Below are 24026 nucleotides of genomic sequence, written 5' to 3' on the forward strand. Positions count from 1 at the left end.
TATTGCATTGCACCACCAATGGTAACACAATAATAACATCATGATTTTCAATTAAAGCTTTATTGTTTCTGTAGACTGATATCCATCCCTATCTTAGCTCCACTCTCTTCAACAGTCATTTCCCTCCAATATCTTCTACTGACTCAGCTGTCCTCCATTTACACAACAGTACATTAATGTCTTTTATATACACTCTGTTGAAAAGAACACTTGAAGCAGATTCCTCTGACTTGCACACATTTTTAGAGGAAACAAAGTTATGTTGAAATGAATTGCCAGTGTTCTGTAGATCAAGCTACCAGTATACTTGATACTGGGAATTATTTAGTTGGGTCCTGAGTGAAGTCTTGTTGTACATGTATCTCCACCCAGCCACAAGATAGCATATACATGTATACAATAAAATATCTGTTTTTCTTTGATTTATTAGATCATGAAGAGTTGTGATCCTGTGTAAGGTCTCTGACTTTGTCCACGTTATGATCCACAGCATTCTGTAGGAACTGTAGCCACGAGGAGTCAGCCTCTGTGGTGAAATGTGAGGACCTGTATAGCAGAAATCATGCTTATTTACCAATAAATAAATACACAAACTGAAAATACATGCTTTTCCTAGGAATACATTGGAGTGTCTACAAGTACAACTAATTGAAATCAGGAAATATTGCTTCATGCAGAAGCAGGGAAAAAGTGCAATTAGATAAGTTCTAGCAACACTAGTACATATGATAATGTACTTACTTTGCCATATCCAAAAGGTTCTTGAGTACACCAGATAGTGCCAAGGCCTATGAGGAAAAAAACATGTGACAAAAAGTTTGTGTAGAACCAAAAAAGCATCTTCAAATTCTGTACCACCAAAAAAAAGACAAGACTAGATTCAAATGAAGAGTTTTGTAATGGAATCTTCCTACGCCTTTCGAATTAAATCTTCAGAGGTTTCAATGAAATGTTGTAAAGTAGAAAAAAAGTAAAAAAGTCTTACATTTGTTCTGACTGCAGAGTGGTCCATAAGAGGGTACAGCGACAAGACTGTATCATCAACACTGCAGAAACATCAAGATGTTAGACTGATAATGCCAAGATTTTCAATGATTAGCATTACAAAAACCTGTGAGATAGTGCAGGAGAGCAGTAACCAATGTCAGATAGAATTATTAGAATAAGCCTCAAAATGCAGTTATCATGACTGCCAGGAGAATTGTCAGTACTGCTATACTAGTGTTCTTGTTCAGTAAACCTGTCTACTAGTACCACATACGACTACCACTGCAACTACTGGTACGACTATGACTAACACTATTACTAGTACTGCAACTACTGCTATAGCTGCTGCTGCTACTACTACTACTACTACTACTACTACTACTACTACTACTACTGCTACTGTTACTACTACTACTACTACTAGTCCTACCATAACCAATACTTACTGAGGACTTGTTTGATTTACTACATCTGCAATGTCATCCAACTGTGCTATTCTGTCCACTGTGTCACATTTCCCACCAGACTTCAGAGCACCAGATACTTTCTTCAGACAGGCCTTGGCAGCTTTAACCAGCCCCAGACAGGGGGCCATCAGGGATTTGTCAGACTCTGTCCAGGACTGTTCACTGTTGTCTGCCTCTTCTGAGTCCTCAAGCTGTAGTTGATCTAGTGCTGGTACATTTGCATCATTGTCTCTGGCCTTAAGGAAGAGAAGAAGAAAGTTTGTTACTGGCCTAAAAAGGGAGTGCTAAATATTTGAATGAATACAGATCAAAGTTGAAGAAAAGCAATATTTGATAAAAATATTTTTATCACCTCCTCAATTTCCTGTAGTGCATCTTGAACAAGACTAGTTGTGTTTCTGATGATCAGTAGCACTGCTTCCTTGTTATCTATTGCAGGAAATATCAGAAAAATATGTTACAACAGTCCTGTCCCTGGTGCTGAATACTTACTATTGTGACACAGTCCTTTCCTTGGTCCTGAATACACATTATCAAAAAAGTCCTGTCCCTAGTATATGTACTTACCAGTCATCAATTTGATGATGTTGTCCTTGAAGCTGACTGGACATTGTAAATGTAATTGCTTTTCAATACAAGAACTACAATAGTATATATAGCCTAAGATACTAATGGCCCATACAATGTATGATGAAATCTCTCATGTTATAAAGAGATAGAAGCAAAGCTATTATCATAATTCACCTTTAGGAAGTTTTGAAAAGTCCTCACAGCATTCCCATACACTTCCTGTGGCAAAGAGCTGGGAGGAAGATCTGATTGGAGAAACAACATAACATTTCAACCAACTGCAACCTATCAATGTTACAATTACGGATGCATTCAGTTGGTATTGGTTAAACCATAGAGTGATTATTAGAACTCTTGTGAATGGCAACTGGAGAATTCCTACCCTTTGCCCACATTTTTGATGATGTGGTTGACTAGATCTTGAAGTTCATCAACAACAGACGTCACAGACAGGCAGACAGACTTTCTTAATGTCATACCTACAACACAAAAGAGGAAAATATTTCAACACTTATTCACTTTCTAATGTATCTGATACAGGTACAGTTAAGGGGGCACACCCCAGTTTATTTGGCGTCTCTATTCGAAGCTGCACACCCTCAAATCTAGCGACCGTGTCTGGCGTGGAATAATTCGGAAGGAGAATAACTGTATATGGGACGAAAGGATATCTCTTCAGCTACAAGACCAGCTGAGTTTGGTTTCTTCAACCTTTTTAATTTTGGTAAAATCAACGGAAAAAACATTATTTTCACTCCAAAATTAATGCCCAAAATTGCGAATTTTCGCGTAGGATAATCCCATAGAAAAAAATTTTCCGGCAAAAATGACTGATGCTGGCAGAAAGACCCAAGCCTTGACTATACCCGAGTAAATTATAAAGAAAATTCTAGTACTGTAATTTTTTTAATCGTCCACGGCGCGAGGGGTTGCAAATCCGCTACTAGGAAGGCGCAGAGCGAAATCTAGGTCAAACGGGCGGATTACACTTGGCGCGCAAGGATACCCGGAAGTAAGGTTCGGAGCCAAAAGAATTTTTCACCCCAAAATCACCATTCCTTACACTCTTCAGCCATGTTAATGTTTAATGATACTTCGTGCCAGTTTATGAGAAATGTCACATCAAACTTGGGCCCTCAAAACCCCTTCGTCACTTTTTTTCAACGGACTATCGTGGACCCCGGTCGCGGAAGAACTGGGGTGTGCACCGTTAATTAGGCCACATTTTAATTAACATTGTTTTTTAATTAACTATGTCATAGTCTACAAATCGTGCCAAGTTTGAGTTGTCTGCGACTTTTCCTTCCCGAGTAACAGGTGGTTGAAACTTACCCTGTCGGAAGGCTCATTTTGCGCTTCCACGGGTGTGTTCCATTCAACGCACATAATGAGAATGACGTCACAATGGTCCGTTCCTTTGGAACAAGTTTTAACCCATTAAACCATGCCCAATGAACAGGTATTGCCATGTAAAGGAGTGCTAGAGGACTGTTCTTGCGATGGAGTAGGTTTTCCTTCTAGTTCTGACTGAAATAAACGGTATAAACCACCCAGAATGTAGTTTAGCTGATGACGTCACAATGCCCTCCTCTAGCCGAACTTTTTAAGTGAGAGCGCTATGGTTTTAAGTTCTGTACGTTGACAGGAAGCAGTTGATATTAAAATTTTTGGTCATACCCGGTAGAGAACAAACCAAGAGATCTTACCTAAGTGTTTCCGCTGCGGAGATTCATTTTGTTTTGCAGAAAAACAAAGCTTAATGTTGGATATTTGGTTAGATTGTAGGCCTGTGGCGTCCTTCTAGCAGCTAGGACGGTATAAATGGCCATCTGCTGAGAGAAGCCTGTACAGTTTGGTGTCGGTCTCGATGAGATATAAAAGCAGGAGGATGTATCTTCGGATTATTGCAACTTATTTGTCTGTAAGTTGAAATCTCGCGATAGGCCGAACTTGAAACTAGATTTGACAGGAAAGTAGGGGAATGACGTCATCAAGGCCTTTTTTTAACTAAAAACGTCTCCTCCTTAATGCAGGAGCGACTGACACACGTACATACGCAGTTTCCAGGTGCCCCAGGGATAGGGAAATGCAAATAATGAAATCGCGGTAGATATGAGGTCATTGATCTTCAGTAGACACACTTGGAAGTCAGTTTGACCGTGTTCGAGGGGGGGGGGCGTGGGGAGGGGGGCAAATCAGCGCATTATATGACATTCCATAATCATATTAAAACTTGCGAAATCCAAAATTTTTTCGCCATGATTGGGTAAAGGATATACACTTTACTAGATGAAATGCAATTTGTTGGCTGACATAGCTAATATTTTTTGAAGGACGGACCTGTTTAAGGGGGCACACCCCAGTTTATTTGGCGTCTCTATTCGAAGCTGCACACCCTCAAATCTAGCGACCGTTTCTGGCGTGGAATAATTCGGAAGGAGAATAACTGTATATGGGACGAAAGGATATCTCTTCAGCTACAAGACCAGCTGAGTTTGGTTTCTTCAACCTTTTTAATTTTGGTAAAATCAACGGAAAAAACATTTTTTTCACTCCAAAATTAATGCCCAAAATTGCGAATTTTCGCGTAGTATAATCCCATAGAAAAAAAATTTTCCGGCAAAAATGACTGATGCTGGCAGAAAGACCCAAGCCTTGACTATACCCGAGTAAATTATAAAGAAAATTCTAGTACTGTAATTTTTTTAATCGTCCACGGCGCGAGGGGTTGCAAATCCGCTACTAGGAAGGCGCAGAGCGAAATCTAGGTCAAACGGGCGGATTACACTTGGCGCGCAAGGATACCCGGAAGTAAGGTTCGGAGCCAAAAGAATTTTTCACCCCAAAATCACCATTCCTTACACTCTTCAGCCATGTTAATGTTTAATGATACTTCGTGCCAGTTTATGAGAAATGTCACATCAAACTTGGGCCCTCAAAACCCCTTCGTCACTTTTTTTCAACGGACTATCGTGGACCCCGGTCGCGGAAGAACTGGGGTGTGCACCGTTAAGCTATCATTGGTTGTAGAGTTAAGATCTAAATTTCAAAACGTATGCTTTCCTTCATATTTTAGGGATTTCTCATAGTCACATGAGTCCATTTTGAAGAAAACATGGATCCAAATATTCTAGTGTCTTTTCGAATTCATTCTTAAAATAAACACTGATGTTAATTTTTTTCCTAACTTAAATACATGTATTGTATGTATTAATACATACCCTGATCTTTTGGTAAGGAGTAGAAAGTTGAGATCATGGCCAGAACTGACTTTTCTACTCCTTGTATTAGTGATTTACTCTCCTGCAACACAAACATATACAATGTAGTCAAGAATCAGTGAAAGTTGTAGTCAGGCCTTTCCTTGTGAATGAAAAAAAAAAAAAAAACAATTACAAAACACATTTGAATATTTCCCTCCCTAAACGATTTGTCATTTTTACACACAGTACAAATGTAGTAAAAGTACCTCCTCTGAAGGAACTGGTGGTTTGGAGAACATCAGGCACATTTTGGTGGCCTCGTGAGACATGATCTTGAAGGTTGCACCTGGAAGAACAAAATAGGAATCAATGTATACAGAGTGTGACATTTCATGCTACATATTAAAGTCAGCCTGACTTGTTAAACACCAGTCCATGCGATCTTTATATAAAAATCCTTGATAAAAATCAGTGTATTCTTACTCAGTCGTTCCCAAAAAGTTGGTAGGCTGAAATCCTCGGGAGTTTGTCGTCTTGATTCTCCTTCTACAGGGAAAAAACACGATTATTAAATCACTATAATAATATACGTAAGCCACGAGGAAAATGGTAAAATATTCTATGACTGGATTTGGTAAACTTTAAATAGCCCCCCTCCCCCTCCACCCTCCCCACCACCGCAGTCATAACACAGCAAAAAAAAGGAAATTTCGCACGACTTTACATGTAGACAGCTATGTCAAACACTCTACCCTTACCTTTGAGTTGTTCTGTGACTAACTTGAGGTTAGAATGAAGAGTGTCCAGCTGATTCGCGACGTTTTCAGACATTCTTTCGTCCATGGCGGCGGCCATGTTTTCTGTGATGCAATCAGAAGAGGTCACTTGAGGTCGCGTGTAGGAATTTGGAGAAACCCACTTTAAAAACCACGTCTATCTACAAACTAACCAGCTGTTTGCTTTTAATTCCAGTAAAACATAATGTATGAAGGCTTTTAAGTAACCCCCATTGAGATTTACTGTATCATATAGTGTAACGTATTAACTACAGAAATTGCAATACCCCCGCTCTTATAGTGGAACGACCCAAATGTGGAGACGATATAAACACCAATACACCTGACCTTATAAAGTTTTCTTTGGGAGACTGGACTACCTGTTTTCCCAAAAGTAATGACAATAAAATGTGCAGCTCATTGACATCACATTGTCAAAAACAAGTAAAGAGCAGAGTCAGAGGATACTATGACAGCATCAATTTATTGCACACCTCATACTTGTCACTTGAGGATATGTCCTATCAGAACTTCTAAAACACACGCTTATCCTTCTACGCGTGGAGAAACACAGTAGTAGCCTGAATTGTTAACAGGTCATTGTTTGTAAATATTTAATGTCATTTAGATTCTTTGTCTCTCCACAGTGATTGGAAGTTTTGGTTGATCATAAAGACACTCAGTCATCATTTCTCAGTTTCTTATCACAGAAAAAAAAAAAAAAATATTTTCCTATAAAATGATCAATAATATAAATACTGTATGATTTATAGTCAAAATATTTCAATACAAAAATCACTTTAGCTTACTAACTCTTACACATTGCAATAATGATTTCATTTGTCTATTTGAACTTAATTGAATGCATGGCCAGTCTTGGTATGTGTTGATTTGATACATTGCTGATTTTGCATAGCTGATTGCCAAGTTATGATAGCACAGTGCTATATGGTACATGCACATGCCATCATATAACGTTACATCTGTATAAAACATCTGCATTTCTATCATAAATTGATTGCAACATCTCTGATTAAATACATAAATCCTACAAAACATATACTATAAAATTTCACTTCTTGTCAAAGTTCCTTTTCTAGTGGAGACTGATGTTTTCCATTTTGGTTTGGTGAGTAGGACCTCAGCAGTCGTATCATCTGGGCAAACCAGTAAATTTGAAAGCCCAGAATAACTGCACACCCAACATTACACTTCACTGGTATTACAAATGGCACTTGCATGATTGAAAGTCCGTACTTGTCACCATACACAGCGTAGAGCATGGGGAAGATGGCGATTCTACACATGAAGAAGGCTACGATCGCAAACACACCGTTTAGTAGGTAAACAAGACTGTTTTCTAGCTGGAAACGTAAGAGGACGGAACGCATGGCAACGAACGGCGTACTGAGTTCAAGGAAGAACAGGCTAGCCACGAAGAAGTCGCCAAGTCCTTTTCTGAAGAACATGATAATTGGGAAGAAAATAGCCGGCAAGGCAAGGTGGTGAAACACCATGAGTCCCTTTCTCTTGAGGAAGAACTTGAGGGGAAGCCAGCCATTGGTTGTTTGTTCAGGAAACCTGGCGCATTCCACGAGGTACATGGACCAAATATCGTAGTAGAAGTACACCACTCCAAAACAGGTGTATGCCTCTACCAGCCAATGGCGGGCGTACAGAATCTCTCTGTAACAGTTCACAACGACGACAGCACCGACAAGGCACGAGATGATGGCTTGGAGAGAAGACACAGCACTGTTGCACAAGAGGAAGAGGTCTGCTCTGCTCAATCCTGGCCATATTTTACCAACACCCGCTACCAGGAGGTAGAAAGTTCCTGGAAAGAAGACACACCCCGCCAACATGTGACTCAGCATCTTGGGTTGTTCGTACATTTCTTCTCATTTAGAAGCATGGGCAGGGTGCACAAACTTCCCCCTGAACTTAAGAACTTCTTTGGTCCAGGATGGAGCCGAGAGTAAAGCTTTTATAAGGCACCATCCTTGCCGGTATGATCGGTGCAAAAGTTCAGTGGAATGCACACTTCCGCATCCGGATGTAAACTAACCGAACCGGATGTTCTTGAGGGCTTTCTAAGTCCAAGAGGCAGAGGGGTGATCAAATTACGATGGAAAACATAAACATAAGAACACTTGATTTTCTATGATGATAAAATACAATCAACTGTGAATAAGTAATATAAGAGTCTCCATTTTAACATGCTTTTAACTTTACGTAGGTCGTTTGTTCTAAAATTTGCTAATTTTCTTAATATCACCTCTTGAAATTTGGTATGTCCTCACGGCTTCGGACAACAAAATTTCTATCTACACAAAGATGGCAGACCCAGAGTTAGAGGCGATCCGAGCTCGGAGAATGGCTGAAATGCAGCAGCAAATGGGGGTAAACATCAAAGTACTCCTACTATGATATAGCATAAGACCTGATGGTCCACGTTAACGTAAAATGCATAAACGTATAAGTGTATATCTAGAGATATAACGTGTGGCATGGGCGGGGTACACAACATGGGTGTGGGAGGGGGGTCATGCATGCATTCCTATCATCATAATTAATAAGAGCTCAGAAAGGATAATTGTCAGATGAGATATGTATCACAAAACTGTGCAAACGTTTCAAAAATAAGAGGATACTAGTTTATGTACTAGTAACGTATGAATGTCATAATTTGACGTGCATGACAACAGCAGAAATTTCTAGAAATTCTTTTTTTTGTGCCATGACTATAACAGTGCATGTTCCTGTCAACAGTACAAGAACATTAGTCTTATTAATAGGAAAATACCGTCAATGTTACAAACAAAATTCTTATTGTCAAAAATATCCTGTCAATGATTTGAATAATGCAAAACATTACTACTACTACTGCCAGTCAGTCTCAAAACATCAGAGCAACAAATTTTATTGACCACATCTTGTCAATGCATTGTAGTGTAAAAAAAAAAACTTTTTGTAGATAGAAGGGAACACCATTTTTTAAATGTGTAATGATAATTTGGTAATGGAAAGGAATGCGATTATAATATTTGTGGTCCCTAAAAACAAATCTTTTTCCTCACTTCTGTACAAATTTTCCTACTACATGTATTCATTTGAAGCCTCTGTTTTGTGTAGTTTTGTTGTTATTACTGTATTGTGTATGTGTTATACATCAATATCAGACTTATTTGTTGTAAATCCGTACTCTCTCTGTTTCTTTGCTGTGTCTGTGTTTTCTACTGTGTCTCTATGGCATTTGTAGCAAAGTGGTCAAAACTTCCCCTTTCAGTTGCCAGCAGGGGTAGACAGTGGTGCTGGCTACCCTGGTGCATATCAGCAGGTCAGGATGAGATGAAAAAGCATGAAACAAACAAACATACAAACAAAGGAAATTCTGTACGTAAACTTTCTCTAACATGGATGATTACTACATGTACAAAATGTATTTGACAGAGTGCTTGCAATAGGTGTTAGTGATCATAATAGATGTTATAAAATTGGATACCAAGTCATGCCTTTGGAATTAAGAATATCAAAATATTATTTACTTCATGTATACATGCTTATCATGGAAATGCTTGTTGTCTAAAAAAATGTTATTTTTTTCAGACTCAGAGTTTTGGTGTCTTATAATTGTGTGCAGAGGCAAAATTTATTTTAAAAAATCCTAAGCACAAATTGCATCTTAGTCTTATTAACCGTCTGCTGTTTTCATGAAACACTACTTACTACATCTTGTTTATTATTGATATATTATTGATATATTATTGAATTTGTTCATACATGTTTCAAAAAGAGAGAAGAGATCCTGTAGTTAGATCCTGTAGATAGAGAAATAGCACACAAATGTAACAATTGTTTCTATTCTTGTACCCATTTAGTTATTTAACTTAAGTGCATTTGGCCCGTGTAGGGTGTGAACATGCAATAAAGTTCATTGTCATTGTCATTGATTTCATGTCTGCAATTTTGATGATGTTTCAGGGAGGGGGTGACCAAAAAGCTGAGCAGCAAGCCAGGTGGGGGTTTGTCTCCTTATTATTTACAGTGATACATACAAAAATGACTATCTCTGCTTAACTTAGGTAAGGTTATTTTTTTTCTTCAAGATTAAAATGTTTTCTGTGTCTTTGATTGAATACTTAGCATTATTTGATTTTGTCTACAGACAAGAAGAAATGAAGAACACAATTCTGGCAGGAATCCTGGACCAGGCATCTCGTAGCAGATGTAAGAGAATGTCTTGTATTTTGTTGCTGTTGAATTGTGAAATGGTACGGATATCATTCAGTAGTATACATGTACATACGTGCAGGTGTTTACTGGTTTGGAATTATAACCTTGAGGTCATCAAAACTATAAGATTGTAATAAACTACCAACTTTTATGATTTTGATCATGAAGACATGCTACATCTCCTTGAGAAGAAAATGTAATTTTTTTTCATCATTTTCTTGCTGATACTTGTACTTCAGTGAACAACTTGAAGTTGGTGAAACCAGAGAAGGCAGCGATGGTAGAGAACATGTTGATCCAGATGGCACAGACTGGACAGGTACAGGGGAAGGTAAGAAAAAGCATGCTGTAAAAAATACACAGAAAACTAAAAACAAAAACACTCAGAAGAGCACAAATCTTTTAAACCATGACAACACAATGTTAAAATGTTTTGTATCTTATGATGGTTAAAAGTTCTTAAAAAGATTCCACTACCAGGATTCAACTGTGATGTGCATGAGTCAATGACAGTGCAGTTTCGATATCCATGCATTGATAATGTCGTTGCACAGATCGGTGAAGATCAGCTGAAGAATATCCTAGAGCGTGTTAGTGAGCAGGCAAAACCAGTGGGAAAAGTCAAGGTAGGTCAAGAACAAATTGTAATGTTACAATCCTTACATTTCCATTGCATGGTGAACATCTTTGTGACATTTGTAGCAGTGGTTAGATGTTGTGTGTGCTTCTGTGGCAAATTCAGCATTCAAGAAATGATGTAAGGTTTGCCTCATAGGATAGCTTGAAAAACGTCCAGTTGTACATTCAGGGAAGATCTGTTAGTACAAGACTCAGCACAAGTGTAGCTCAAAATCTGTTTGTACTTCTTGGGTTTACCTTTTAATACAGAAAGCTGTACATGTCATAATCATGATGCTATTCCATAAAATTCATTTGTGTATGTTTTTATTTTCCAGTTCCAACGTAGGAAAGTTTTTGATGATGACAGCGATGATGACTACTAGTCTTTGAGAAGGGCCAAGGCACCCATGTCATCAGCAATGTGCCTCGTACTAAAATAAAGGGACTGCCATTTGGACTTGCACCTAGTGCATATGACTGTTCTTGCAGCTACAACTACATAACTACAGATGCTTCAGAAGGATAAGCAGTATTGTATGAGGGACTGTATATGTTTCCTGTAATACTCTAAGTAGATGGTGATTTCAGCATTGCAACATATACTGTGGAAGCTTAGCAATAAGATGTCAGCACCAAAACACTTTAAATTAATACTGTACTGTCTCTCGGTACATCATAGATATATTCTGTCAAATGATTATGATCCCGTTTTTCAAGGGAAACTAAACAGCATTCACATTATGCTTAAAATGTTTGAGAAATTTTTGAGATTATGTATTGCAAAGCTAGTTGCTGTGAAACATACACTATTCATTTGTACAAGGTAGCATCATTTATGCGTGCCACTTTTTTGTAGTTTTTGGCTGAAAAACATAATATTTATAGTTTTCATGGTGTGACTATTACTAATACATGTCTAGGTTGTCTTGATTCCAAAGACACATGCATACATGAACCTTTCGGGAGAGAGAGTGGTTAAGAAACGCTTTCTCATGAAATTCTCTGTGTGAAATTGTACAATATTTGTACCCTTTATACACAGTTCCAATAATGGTTCTTTTGAATTAAAAGTCATGCATAAAACAAATAACTTTGTATCTTTACTGATTCAAGTGTTGTGTTAGAGTGACATAATACATGTATATACATTTTTGTATGTGTACTACTCGTCTATATATAGTGAATTGCCAATATAAAGTACAGTAGTGTATACTATTAGGTAAAAAGAATGAAATACCATACAGAATGAGCAAAAGAAATCAGAAATATAATTCCTAAAACAAGATGCTATTGAAGATATTATTGCTTAACACAAGTTTTGTTTCATTCTAAATTGAATTCAAAATTGCAAAAATGGTCAATTACCACATAGTGTAACACATTGATTCTGCCCTTTTCCCAACAAGCCAGCTATATCTAGTGTACAACATTATTCCACGGTATTTCTTCAATCCAGTTGCATAAAGAAACATTGTCTAAGAACATGACTTCAGTAGGATAGCACACAATAAAAGTCAAGCATCTCATCACTATATATGACAGAAACAAAGATATACATTTAGCATGAAATTTTAGAGAAGCATCCCTGAACACTCTGGAATGCTTGAGATTGGTATAAGAAACATCATACTGATTTGACAGTTTACAAAATTTATCCAGTTGCTTCAGTAACTGTTTTCTTGTGTATCTCGTTACCTGGATGTCACAGTGATATGCTTTGCAAAACTATTCAAACAAGAGTGTAAAGTCCACACAGTACCGCTATATACAAAACATGTAAAGAATACTCCTGAGCAGAAAGAATAAAGATCGTTGAATTATTTCCGATTGCTGATAATGACTGGTTAAAATACCTATTGCCTATTGTTGCACTGCACTGCAGTCTTTTTCTACATACCAGTAGATAAACTGCAAAGATATTTCACAATGTCTTGAACTAGGAAATTTCAGCACACCTCCCATCACAATCACATGGAATGTTGTTAACAGACTACTCTACAATCATGCAGTTATTAATATCTGGAGCATATCTTGTGCTGAAGCTCTCTGTTTGCTATCCTATTATGTAACACTGAATCATTTTATCTCTACGCTACTGTTCCTGTTCCTGTTAATCTTTCTACTGCTTAAGACTGAAATTTGTGATTAATTTGTCTTCTTGTCATCTTCAGTGAAGGACTGTCCGTACTCGTTCACCCTAGTTTTGTCCACAGGATAGAGCCTGGAGAAAATACACAGTGGTCATGTTTATAAAACAAAACAACAAACACTGGTGAAAACATAACAGTCTTCATTGAGGTAATAATACTAAAATACAAAAGCCTCCAAAACCCTCAACTTAAAACGGGAGGGAATGACAACAAGCATAGTGCAGTATGATAAAAACCCCTATGTTTCTGTTAAGGTATTGGAGTTGTTTAAAGTGAAAATAACATGGCTACTTAAAACTCTCCAAAACAACTGCTGAAAATACTATTTACCATCTTTGGTACAGGTAGACACCAAACACAACATCGTCACGGAAACAGGCCATTCTGTGAGCGGTTGGCATGGTGATGATGAAGGCAAAGATGTCGTCTATGAAGGTGTTGAAGGCCTGCAAGAGGGGAAAATGACACAACTTGTAACACAGCTGACATTGTATTAAGTTTGACTGAACAAATATCAAGTTTTCAAGATTATGGGTAAGGGTCGAAATCCTTTTTTTCTGCATACGTAATACCATTATTTCTTTTATACTTATAGGTGGCAAAAGTCAATGCAGCAAATAAAAATCCACATACATGTGTACACCTTAATTTGTATATAAACTCAGTACATGGACCAGTGCAGGTTAGGTTCCGGTAGACATCAAAAATACCTGCACAGCTCCAGTTTTATGCACTAATTAACCTGCATATGAAGGTGGTATTTTGAGCCCTGGTGAGTCAAAGTACTAAGAAGAACATACCTTGTACATGAAGGCTCTCCATGGTAGATGGGCAACAGATTTCAACTGAAATACATATATAGAGTTCAAGTCAATGGTTTCCCTCCTTGATTTAAAATATCTGAGATAATTCTTGCAAACTCAATGAATGTTGTATCCCTACACTTAGCCTCAATCCCTTACCTTGTAGTTGACAAAAAGTTGTGGCAGCATAAACAGGAACCCAAAAGCGTACACACCTAGTGGGGACAGTGGAACAGACATAAGTCAATGATAGTTTTATTTTTGTTAAAAACATGCAAAGGACAACGATAATATCAAAATACTGCTCTGAGAGGTTGACTTACCATTTACCAGGTTTCGGACAACCCAAGAATACCAGCTGAAAAAGACAATAAATTACTATTACTAGTATAATGTGGCCTTGCCAACTTGGCTGTTATCTTAAAAAAATTCATTTTTACAATGCATTACAAATAGATGTATATCACATAATTACATTTTCCAAAAACACTTTACAGAAAAGAGCATTTGTACCATCTGTATTGGTGGTATTAGATGTACTGACCTTTTGTGTGGTGTATATAGTAGTGAGTAGATTGCACCAGCAACACACAGGGGGTACAGGACATATGATAGATACTGCATGGCCTATGGAACAATGTAGATTATAATAATATAAATCGACTTGCCATCTGGTGATAAAATACCATAATGTTATGATACAATCCCAGTGAGTGACCAATCCTGCTTCATGTTTTATATGACTAGCAGTTTATACACTGTGCTGACTTGTCTGTGGCTGACTGAAACTGGTTGGCTATCTATGCCTGATAGGGCTTACAGGCATGTTGGCAGTTCCTGTCCTTGGTACTGAAAATGAAATTCTTGTCCCTAAGTCTAACTACAAGATAAGACAGAGGTACTCACCTTGGAGTCAAACTCTGCTGTTTGTTGTTCTTTTTCAGAAACTGCACCCAACTGAAACCAGAGGCAAAAGACATAGCTAACAATGAAATCAATAATCATGACATTTTCCTCAATGATCAGTTTTTCATCTGTTACTAGCTAAAACTGATACAAGAAAATCTTATGGTACCTGGAAAGATGGCTTCCTCCCATTCCAAGTTATGATAACCTTGAAGGCCTTTTTGACCTTCCAGATCTGAAAAATAAAGACATTGAATGATGATCGTGAGACAGTCAGAACTTAGCTATATAACTCTGTCACTGTGCAAGAACTTCCAATATACACAAAACATATACTTGAAATCCTTAATGTGATACAAACCATATTTTCACCATGATAATCATGTAAAACATGAAAAACAGTATGCTGTACACATCCATCACATATTATCTTTGCAGTGTGAATTGAATAGTTGCACATGCAGTAAAAAAACTACAGGCCAGTCACCTCTATAAGAGTGCCGATGCCTGTAGGTATCAGTACCAACAGACTGGTCTGTTCATCCATCAGGTACAGGAAGATGATGATCTGACTCACACAGCGCCACACAACTGTGGGTGGGAACAGCAGAAAACTTTAAGCAGTTAATCAAATTAAATCATATGCAGATTGATATCACAGGCCAGAAAAAACATGGTTTGACACCTCACAAAAATGTTTTAGTGGATAATCCCTGACCCCCACAACCTCTCACCTGCTCTAGTGGACAGTCCCTGCCCCACACACCCTCTCACCTGCTCTAGTGGATGGTCCCTGTCCCACACACCCTCTCACCTGCTCTAGTGGACAGTCCCTGCCCCACACACCCTCTCACCTGCTCTTGTGGAAAGTCCCTCCATTGTGTCCTTATTCCTCCAGAAGCTGATGTCATTTTTAAATGCCAGGAAGTCAAATAGAAGCTGAAAATGAAAGGGAAAGATGGTAACTTTGTGCAGGCATAGATGTTGACCTAAATCATGTATATGGGTAATAGCAACCATAAAAAGGCCTTAGTGATGAAAAACAAACACATTAAACAAAAGTTTCACCTTAATATTCCAAATTATCTTTTCATCAGAGAATTCAACATTCAACTTTTATTAAAAGAAAAAAAAACGAAATCTAACAGACTAGCAATAGCAGCAAGCCAAACAAATGATACAGTCTTACATGTAACATGGACACAGCCACAGTGGCTGCCAGGAAGTAGAAGTTGGTGTCAGCAAATATTCCAACCAACTCATCTGTGTCCTTTTCTGTAAAACCTGCACAAACAACACATAAGAGTTGTTAGGATGGACTTTTCCAGATTTCAGCCTCCTCTAGAACCTATGCTTTATGTTTAATGACAATATATTAAACTTTAAAAGCCTTCTCACACCATATGGTGTATAGGGTAGTGCCCATCACGCATCTATGGTCCTTGGGCCACACAACCATGAAAGCTAGCACTAGACTAGGGGGCTAGTACACTGGTAGTGGTGTGTGTTAAACTCCCGTACTCTTTCTTAGTGCTAAGCAGATAAAGCAGCATATACATTGTACTATATTCAAAGTAATTAGTATGACCTGGATATTATTGAATCTGTGACCTTTTGCATGAACGTATTTATTTGGAATAAAAGGACTCACCCATTGTATGTAGGTGTTGAATAGACTGCTGTAAGTTAGTGTAGAGACGCAGACGACCCACGGAGATGGGGGAATAGGTCACTTCCAAGGTCATCTGTCGACTTTCCTTTGACACAGGCTAGAAAAATTGGAACATACAATGTAGCTTTTTTCTAGTTCTTATACATGACTTATTTCTTCATTCAAACAGGAAAATTGGAAACTAGAATATTTTATTTTAACATTTGGTGATTCACCTTCAGGTCTTTTAACCTTTGTCCAAGTTCATCAATGTAGAGCAGAGGGAGGTAGTCTCCTTCTGGAGAGAGCCTGCATACAATGGAGGGAGGGAATCTTTTGTTAGGAACAGCTGTAATAATATTATCCCAAAGGTCAAGCCCTCAACTTAATGAGGTTTGGCACTAGGACAAAGAAGAAGGTCAAAATTGTCATGATGATAAGAAAAACGCTTTTGCATGTATAGTTAAATGAATGTGCAATGGTTCATTTAGTTTGAAATGTACAAAAAATCTTTTCTGGCAGAAGAATGCCAGTTGGCAATCATAATAATACTGAACACAATTAGTACCACAGACATCATCAACAGGTTGCCATTGTTGAGTGACATATGACCTGACCCTTGACCCTCCCTGACCCACCTGATGAGACTGTAGAGGTCACCAGGTACACTGTAGCGGTCCAATAGCAGCGTCTCTTCCATGACGTTCACAGCTAGCTTACTCTTCCAATGGGTGACAGGAACATCGGGATGGTGGGCGGAGTTCTAAGGAGGAGAATTTATAGTTTATTGTTGATTACTGTTCATCATATGTATACAACAAACAAGAGATAGTGCTATGGTGAAATATATATACTATATGATAATGTATGAAAACTTCATGATCCTCACAGTTTTGTTCTTGTCCCCCAGCAGGTTGAAGCTCTCAGCCTCAGGAATGCTGTACTGAGTGAGCGAGGAAAACTGGTACACCGACCGCGCGTTGCCGAATGGCGACTCGCCCTGCGGGTACAGGAAAATGTGCACGAAGAATGTCCCGTTGTTCCGTGTTTTCTTGGGCAGACTGATGTTGAAGTTTCTGTGAATATAGCAAGTTGATGAAGTAGATACATTGTATTACTGTCAATTAGGCTTTTACATGATTTTTCCTAGGCCTCTAAACTTGATGGATAACTGATATCAGCTATGTTACATGGGCTGCTTATACCACTATCTTTAGGTTTACGATTCAAAATAGCAATAATATGGATGATTCTCATGATCACCTTTGTTCTGTTGCTCCTACAGTGAAGTTGTCAAACTTCCAGACCAGGTCCATAGAACTGCTGGTCGCTCCCTTACCCCTGGGGGAGGTGAACATGCTCAGCTGTGGGGGTGGGGAGAAGGGAGAGGGTACTAATAAGATAACACTGACTCAATCAATCCTACTAGTACTATGGAGGTCTTCTCCATGATCCTACGAGAATGGTTATTAATAAGAGATGATGCATTTAAAAATGTTTGTGATACAACCATCGGTTGGTGCCCATTTCATTGTTTCAATTGTCGGTTATCCAAACATTCAATTTTTCAGAGATGTAACAGTCTGTTAATACAATCCGGCAATAAATTATGAATATGATGTAAAATATTTTGAAAAGAAATTCCTGTTAAGATTCACACATATTGTGACTCTGAAATAATCTGAAGGATGTAATTGTTGTTTTAGTAATGATCCATTTTTGAACCACCTGCTGTGTTACCATACTTAGCGCCACCTGTTCATTACTTTGTTACTCTACGGACTGTAACAATTTGTCATCAATATGGCCAGGTTTTCATCAAACAGTGGATGGCTGACTTTATATATAAAGTTACCTGTATTGGTACTGAGATTGTACTTTTTTCTGTCCAAACCTCACCTCTAGTTTTGGGTTTCTGGCCAGGAAAGGCTTGATACAGGAGGACACAGCCGGGTCGCACGGTGTGGGGTAGAACAGGTCGAACATGGTCCACACCGAGTGGCCGACATACGCCATCCCCAGGCCCAACAGAATCGTGGTTAGCGACGGTACATACATGTTCTCAGTGTCAGCAATTACATGTACTGCAAAAATCAAACGTAAAAGCTAGCATGCAAAGTATACAATGAATGGCGTAGAAAAACACATATTTTATCACGCTCCCTGCCCATGCCCGGCGAACGTTAACGCATCCGACCCGGAAGTAAACAAGAGTTTGCGCACGGTTTGTAAGTCCGCTTGCAGAAAAATAGTGCGGAAAACGTTATGTTAAATCTATAGTTTGAGAAACTCTATTATTCCAAAATGTATCCAAAATAATCAAAAGGATACTGGGATAATACTGATTCAATAATTGACTGTAATTAAAGTACATTTGCTTGTGATGCGGATGTATTTCTCCTCCAATATGTGAAGCGCCTGGAAAAGTTTCATGTATCAAAAGCGACCTCTATAACACATGTCATTATTGCATGTAAATGTCAGCACCATTATATCAAAATCAAGACGATTGAAATTTATTTAAATCTGTTTGTTCAAATATTGCTGTATAAAAGAGTATTCTGACACACATGTATTACATGCACACTCTTTGATAACTGTTTAGAGCTGTTATGGATAAGATATCGTTAACTGGGGTTAAAGTTCAAGGTAGATTTCGCGCCAAACAGCTGACCAGCTGACCAGGTTAATGATTGTTACATGTGGCTATATTTGAGGACAGCGCCTGCACTTCGGCGTGTCTGGTTACGGCCCACTGTATTTCAGGCTACAAGAGGTCGAGGTGTCAAAGTATATTTCAGTATGGCGGAGGCAAGGCCAAGGTATTGCAAATCATACTAATTTCTGTAACTCTAATTTCTGTAATTTCTGTAATTTCTGTAAAAATGTCTCACAATGGTCTGTGTGTTATCACGCACACGTCTTGAATCGTAAAGCTTAGCACACTTAACCTTCGCTATCAACACAGATTCAACAGTATTGCTGTGATATAATCTTGATTTAGACTTACACTTTCTAACTCTGGTACACCCCATTTTAGTTCTACACCGTACCTTCGTTAGTAATGTGTGTATCACGTACAATGCCACTTATAGCCACGCCCCCTGCACAGTGTGTAAGTGTCCTATTTGATTGACAACTTTAGTGGAGTCAAACAGATTACACACACACAGGGGGGCATTCATGGAAGGTATGTTTGATAAGCCTTCTTGGTTGTACCTGTGGCACCTGTGCAATTATAATAAGCTGCATTCTGCAAGTATGCTTCGTAATCAAAATGCCAGTTGAGTTGCAGAAAGTTCACCAGAAAAATTTCAAGAATGTTGAAACATATTTAATTTACCCAGTGAGTGTCTGAGTGACAAAGGATCTGGTGCATTCCATCCCATCTACTAGTATATTGTATTGAATATTTATCATAATGCTATCAATGATATTGATTGTATTACTAACTTTTGTCTCCCATGTTCAGTTATGAAGACATCCAGAAAATCAGTGACTTCTTGCTGAGTAAAACCAAGCACCGACCCAAGGTGGGTTACTATAGTTCACTGATCTGTTCACCTGTTCAGAGCTTAGACTTGAAAATAACATCATAATGTTGCATGTTGAGGTGGCAGGCTTTTGAACAATTCCCCCAAAATACAGTTTTTCAACATATAATCATACGCAATGGCTCTAAATCTGATTGAGGCATATTTTGGAAATAATGAATTCCATAATTGTTTTCAAATGCCCTTGACTATTTGGCCTTATATAAAGAGTGTCATCTATTCTCCTTAAACTGCGTTTTTGTACTTTTTGGTATGCAGTTAAATGTCAATGTTTCTGGAATGACATGTAACATTAGTTTATGCTTGACTCCAGATTGCAGTGATTTGTGGCTCTGGCCTGGGTGGCTTGGCTGATGTAGTAGAGGATCAAAATGCCATTGACTACACCGAGATCCCAAACTTTCCCAGGAGCACAGGTGAGTGACTTCAAACCTCTACAAATGGTTTCTCTCAATATGTTCAATGAACATGTCTTACTCATTTCCCTTTGGATGGGGATCAGATACTGATGACAGTGTGTTTACTGCTAAGAATGAATGTTGACACTGTTTTGTTCCAGTGCCTGGTCACAAAGGGCGGATGGTGTTTGGTCTGCTGGCTGGGAAGACTGTAGTCTGTATGCAGGGGCGCTTCCACCCTTATGAGGGCTACCCACTGTGGAAGGTACTGAATAAGGCATTACAGACATTTCGACCGTTATCCAGTGATCTTCTTCGTTCTTTTCTTTTTATGTTGCTGTTACTACTGTTTTCAGACTATTACAGTTGCTGATGGCTAGATAAACACTATATCTAGGGCATAAGAAAATTTAAGAAAAATGCAATATCAAAATCCTAGCTAGAGCCTCAGTTAGTTAACTTACTGAAGATAGACAACCACAAACTTAAGTCCCGATAATTTCACAACAGTAACAACTACAATATCTCTCGCCTGATTTGTTCCTCATCTTCTGTGCACCAACCAGACAGCTTGTTTCATCTGAAGCAACCAATCACAGTCATTGCCCTGTCCCCCCTCCCCCAGGTGGCCCTGCCAGTGCGTGTGTTTAAGCTGATGGGAATAGAGACCCTGTTTGTGACTAATGCGGCCGGAGCGTTGAACAGCAGCTTCAACGTGGGAGACATCATGCTGATGAAGGACCACATCAGCATGCCTGGTCTGGCCGGGGACAACCCACTCAAGGGACACAACGAGGACAGGTGCAAACAGTATTCCTCCTGAAGTTTTGTGTTAAATATAACTATTGGTAGCCACTATCTAGTACACTGCATCAGGCATACCCACTGAATGCTACTTTCACAGCATGCAAAGTGTCTATACGAGTGACTACCATGACGTCACAGCCAACGAATGGTAGGCAAAAGATTGGGTGATTTGCCTGAAAATAATTTGAATATGTCTTGAAATGATTTGCATGTAGATGATAAAAATAGTGGATTTTCCCCTATCTAGGTTTGGTCCGCGTTTCCCAGCCGTCTCGGATGCGTACAACAGCGAGCTTCGTCAGCTGGCGCGGGACATCGGGAAGGAGCTGGGGTTTGAGTCGTTCATGCAGGAGGGCGTGTACGTGCAGGTGGGGGGGCCGTCCTACGAGACCATCGCCGAGTGTAAACTGCTGCGTATGCTGGGGGGAGACTGTGTAGGTCAGTACTACAGTAACTAAAATTCTCATCCTAGCCTGGTGTTAGGTCTATCACGGTTGGGGCAGGTTTTCTTCGCGGCTACAGAAGCTCTTCCCTGCCTGACTCCACTCGGTTCCCTAGTAGGTTTTGTACAACGAGAAATTCAATTAGCCCCACCACATCAAACTCCTATAGGTGTAATACTCCTACATGGTGGTCTGTTGAGCTGGACGGGGAAAACTTCCAGTATTAGAGCCCCGACGACAGCCTGCCCCAACCTCTGATTCAAGTAGTCACAGAAATTTCACTACGCTTTTCACATCAGATGAATGTCTGGGAACTTTAGGAAAATGTTTTTGTGACACAACCTACAAAAAATTTATGGTGCCAAGTGTTAAAGGGTCTTGAATGTCACTGTTAGAGGAAAAGTTAGTTTTAATTCAGAAAAAAATGACTATCACAGAAAAATACAAATTGTTTCATCTAGGTATGAGCACTGTCCCTGAGGTCATTGCTGCAAGGCATTGTGGGATACGTGTGTTTGGGATGTCGCTGGTGACCAACATGGTGGTGATGGACTACGACGCGAAGGTGACCGTCAACCACGAGGAGGTCCTCGAGACAGGGAAGCGCCGCGCCCAGGACATGCAGAAGCTCGTCTCAAAGATGATTGGTCAGCTGTAAGCTGGAGAGTAGAGCAAAGAAATCAATCTCACCCCAAGTGCTTGTTGAAAAAAATTTATACTAGTATACAGTCAAGTATGCAAGTCTGTCTCTTGAATGGTGTGAATCACACATTTAATTCTTTAGGTCTGAGAAGAAGAACAAGATTACCGAGCAGCTTATTCCAAATGTATCAAAATAATGGTGATTTCAATATTTTCTTGCAATAAATCTTGCTGTCATTGTGTCTCTGTAAAAGTACTTGTTCAGTTCTATCCCTTAGCATGAATGGTCAATTTTCTTCTTACATGTCAATTAACATACTAATGACGTAGATTTAAAGAAAATTTGTCAACAATTTGTTCTATGAGTTTCAAATAAAGAGATCTAGAGAGTAACACTGAGATGTAAGGAAGAAAAAAATGTAAAATAAAAATGTCAACAAGATTGATTAGTTAGTCATGTGGCCTTTATTATCATGAAAATGAAACAGTATGTGTTCACACTTATTTTACACCACATACAATTCTAGAAGGAGAAAAACGTGAAAGCAAGCCACAGACACCCCTAGACCAAAGTTAAATTAGAAGAAGGTAGAAGGCTTTGCTCTCAAGTCCAGAAACCTTTCAGAGGGACCCGCCCCCGGTATTATTTGTGTCAAACGTTAACTGCGCAGAGGAGGTGCGCATTGACATCAATCGTCAATCTGACAGGTGCCCCAACTAGGGTGAAAAGTTCAGCTACATAAGCTAGCAGATTGTTTTATACCCTACATCTCTCTGTAGTGCTAAATATCTCTGTATACTATAGTGCTCTATAATAATATGTTTCATACGACACATCAAAAGGACTGGAGGTTACAGTAGTCACTCTTTGGAAGATGGCTGAAGCAGAAGGAACGTAAGTTTTTAGTGTTGCCTGCTACCAAAAACAGGTGGCACCGACAAGTACACGTACGCCAGGTTAATGTTTGACTGAAGAGGCCTGTTTGTTTCGCAGAACCGCAAACCGCATTTTCAGCGTAAAACACCAGTAGCTGACCGTGAATTTCAAAGCTGCGTATTAAATTCCGGACTGTAATGTTTGCATGCCACTCAAACCGGGATGGACATCTACTCGAAAAGAGTAGACAGGGATCGTTAACGTGGCTACCCTCAAGGGCGTCAGTGACCTAGTTTCTCGTACCTGAGTCGAGTGAGTTTAATAGGATAGAGCGCATTTCCAAGCTAAGGGCACAGCGTTAACATCGGGCCCGCTAGGGATTCGAACAGAACCTTTAGATTCAAGTCTATTATCACAAGACGACGTTGTCACCACATGTCTTGTGTCTGTATGTGCTTGTATGTATGTGCTTGTATGTATGTGCTTGTATGTATGTGCTTGAATGTATGTGCTTGTATGTATGTGCTTGTATGTAGGTCAAATCTATACATTTCTTGTCACCGTGTTTGTGCTTAGCACACACCGTGTCATTTTAATGTATTGCTTCTCCTCTGGAGGACGACCCTTGGAGACATCCGGCATATCAGTGACTTCCTACTGAAGACCACAAACCACCGACCAAAGGTACTACTTGAGTGACACAAAGCGAAATTATAATACTTCATTTAGCCTCCTCATCTTAGAAGAAAAGCGGGTTTTTGCCATCGGCAAGAATATTTTAAAAACGATACTAACTGAATTGAGAACTCCTTGTGTTACCTTGTTTTAAAACAAATACCGATTGAAACATTGCCTTCATAACTTCATATTCTTCTCATCTGGTTATAGCAGTTTGGGCTTAAAAGAATGCACCGGCTAATAAAGTACTTAATTTA

At 39.0% G+C, this 24026-nt stretch overlaps 6 protein-coding genes across 7 annotated transcripts in view; 3 read left to right on the forward strand and 3 right to left on the reverse strand.

The window, feature by feature from the left end:
- Positions 1-37: 37 nt before the first annotated feature.
- LOC109482017 (cyclin-D1-binding protein 1 homolog) lies at positions 38-6120 on the reverse strand. Its single transcript, XM_019784654.1, has 11 exons — positions 5986-6120; positions 5711-5773; positions 5494-5573; positions 5246-5327; positions 2407-2503; positions 2199-2269; positions 1807-1883; positions 1434-1690; positions 986-1046; positions 742-788; positions 38-546 (listed from the first exon to the last, which is right to left on the reverse strand). Exons 1-11 carry the CDS (start codon positions 6080-6082, stop codon positions 432-434), a joined length of 1047 nt encoding a protein of 348 aa, XP_019640213.1. The 5' UTR covers positions 6083-6120; the 3' UTR covers positions 38-431.
- Positions 6121-6499: 379 nt separating this feature from the next.
- Positions 6500-8099, reverse strand: LOC109482043 (protein FAM57A-like). The gene has a single exon (XM_019784696.1). It carries the CDS (start codon positions 7896-7898, stop codon positions 7086-7088), a length of 813 nt encoding a protein of 270 aa, XP_019640255.1. The 5' UTR covers positions 7899-8099; the 3' UTR covers positions 6500-7085.
- Positions 8100-8293: 194 nt separating this feature from the next.
- On the forward strand, positions 8294-11783 carry LOC109482061 (programmed cell death protein 5-like). 2 transcript variants are annotated; one of them, XM_019784721.1, is made up of 7 exons: positions 8300-8406; positions 9293-9343; positions 9988-10022; positions 10172-10233; positions 10479-10570; positions 10794-10865; positions 11196-11783. In XM_019784721.1, the coding sequence occupies exons 1-7, from the start codon at positions 8341-8343 to the stop codon at positions 11241-11243; spliced, it is 426 nt and encodes a 141-aa protein (XP_019640280.1). In that variant the 5' UTR covers positions 8300-8340; the 3' UTR covers positions 11244-11783. The 2 variants fall into 2 exon arrangements, with proteins under 2 accessions (XP_019640281.1, XP_019640280.1); XM_019784722.1 differs by lacking the exon at positions 9293-9343 and having other exon boundaries at positions 8294-8406.
- Positions 11784-12111: 328 nt separating this feature from the next.
- LOC109482070 (cleft lip and palate transmembrane protein 1-like protein) lies at positions 12112-18552 on the reverse strand. Its single transcript, XM_019784731.1, has 17 exons — positions 18270-18552; positions 17634-17734; positions 17260-17446; positions 17009-17133; positions 16607-16679; positions 16371-16488; positions 15909-16003; positions 15574-15658; positions 15207-15310; positions 14889-14954; positions 14720-14770; positions 14358-14440; positions 14137-14171; positions 13973-14028; positions 13811-13855; positions 13341-13456; positions 12112-13081 (listed from the first exon to the last, which is right to left on the reverse strand). Exons 1-17 carry the CDS (start codon positions 18426-18428, stop codon positions 13006-13008), a joined length of 1575 nt encoding a protein of 524 aa, XP_019640290.1. The 5' UTR covers positions 18429-18552; the 3' UTR covers positions 12112-13005.
- A 448-nt stretch (positions 18553-19000) lies between these two features.
- On the forward strand, positions 19001-22603 carry LOC109482025 (purine nucleoside phosphorylase-like). The gene is made up of 7 exons (XM_019784663.1): positions 19001-19192; positions 19843-19903; positions 20238-20340; positions 20484-20587; positions 20948-21123; positions 21377-21567; positions 22034-22603. Exons 1-7 carry the CDS (start codon positions 19071-19073, stop codon positions 22228-22230), a joined length of 954 nt encoding a protein of 317 aa, XP_019640222.1. The 5' UTR covers positions 19001-19070; the 3' UTR covers positions 22231-22603.
- Positions 22604-23997: 1394 nt separating this feature from the next.
- The window catches only part of LOC109481947 (purine nucleoside phosphorylase-like), a 2809-nt gene continuing 2780 nt past the window's right edge, over positions 23998-24026 (forward strand). The window contains exon 1 of the mRNA XM_019784563.1: positions 23998-24014. Coding sequence (XP_019640122.1) covers positions 23998-24014 — 17 coding nt within the window. The remainder of the gene's footprint in view (positions 24015-24026) is intronic.

This window comes from Branchiostoma belcheri, unplaced genomic scaffold, assembly GCF_001625305.1.
Source record: "Branchiostoma belcheri isolate BF01 breed outbred unplaced genomic scaffold, Haploidv18h27 scaffold59, whole genome shotgun sequence".
In the NCBI taxonomy this organism is placed as follows: Eukaryota; Metazoa; Chordata; class Leptocardii; order Amphioxiformes; family Branchiostomatidae; genus Branchiostoma; species Branchiostoma belcheri.

Coding starts and splice junctions, on each gene's coding strand:
- LOC109482017 (XM_019784654.1), bottom strand. CDS start 6,082: ATGGCCGCCGCCATGGACGAAAGAATGTCTGAAAACGTCGCGAATCAG. Junction 2,270..2,406: donor ATCAAAAATGTGGGCAAAGG/GTAGGAATTCTC, acceptor TTCTCCAATCAG/ATCTTCCTCCCAGCTCTTTG. Junction 789..985: donor ACTCTGCAGTCAGAACAAAT/GTAAGACTTTTT, acceptor TTTTCCTCATAG/GCCTTGGCACTATCTGGTGT.
- LOC109482043 (XM_019784696.1), bottom strand. CDS start 7,898: ATGTACGAACAACCCAAGATGCTGAGTCACATGTTGGCGGGGTGTGTC.
- LOC109482061 (XM_019784721.1), top strand. CDS start 8,341: ATGGCAGACCCAGAGTTAGAGGCGATCCGAGCTCGGAGAATGGCTGAA. Junction 8,407..9,292: donor AAATGCAGCAGCAAATGGGG/GTAAACATCAAA, acceptor TTCCCCTTTCAG/TTGCCAGCAGGGGTAGACAG. Junction 10,023..10,171: donor AAAGCTGAGCAGCAAGCCAG/GTGGGGGTTTGT, acceptor TTTTGTCTACAG/ACAAGAAGAAATGAAGAACA.
- LOC109482070 (XM_019784731.1), bottom strand. CDS start 18,428: ATGTATGTACCGTCGCTAACCACGATTCTGTTGGGCCTGGGGATGGCG. Junction 17,735..18,269: donor CCAGAAACCCAAAACTAGAG/GTGAGGTTTGGA, acceptor CCACCCCCACAG/CTGAGCATGTTCACCTCCCC. Junction 14,029..14,136: donor TGTCCGAAACCTGGTAAATG/GTAAGTCAACCT, acceptor TGTCCCCACTAG/GTGTGTACGCTTTTGGGTTC.
- LOC109482025 (XM_019784663.1), top strand. CDS start 19,071: ATGTGGCTATATTTGAGGACAGCGCCTGCACTTCGGCGTGTCTGGTTA. Junction 20,341..20,483: donor AAACTTTCCCAGGAGCACAG/GTGAGTGACTTC, acceptor GTTTTGTTCCAG/TGCCTGGTCACAAAGGGCGG. Junction 20,588..20,947: donor AGGGCTACCCACTGTGGAAG/GTACTGAATAAG, acceptor CCCCTCCCCCAG/GTGGCCCTGCCAGTGCGTGT.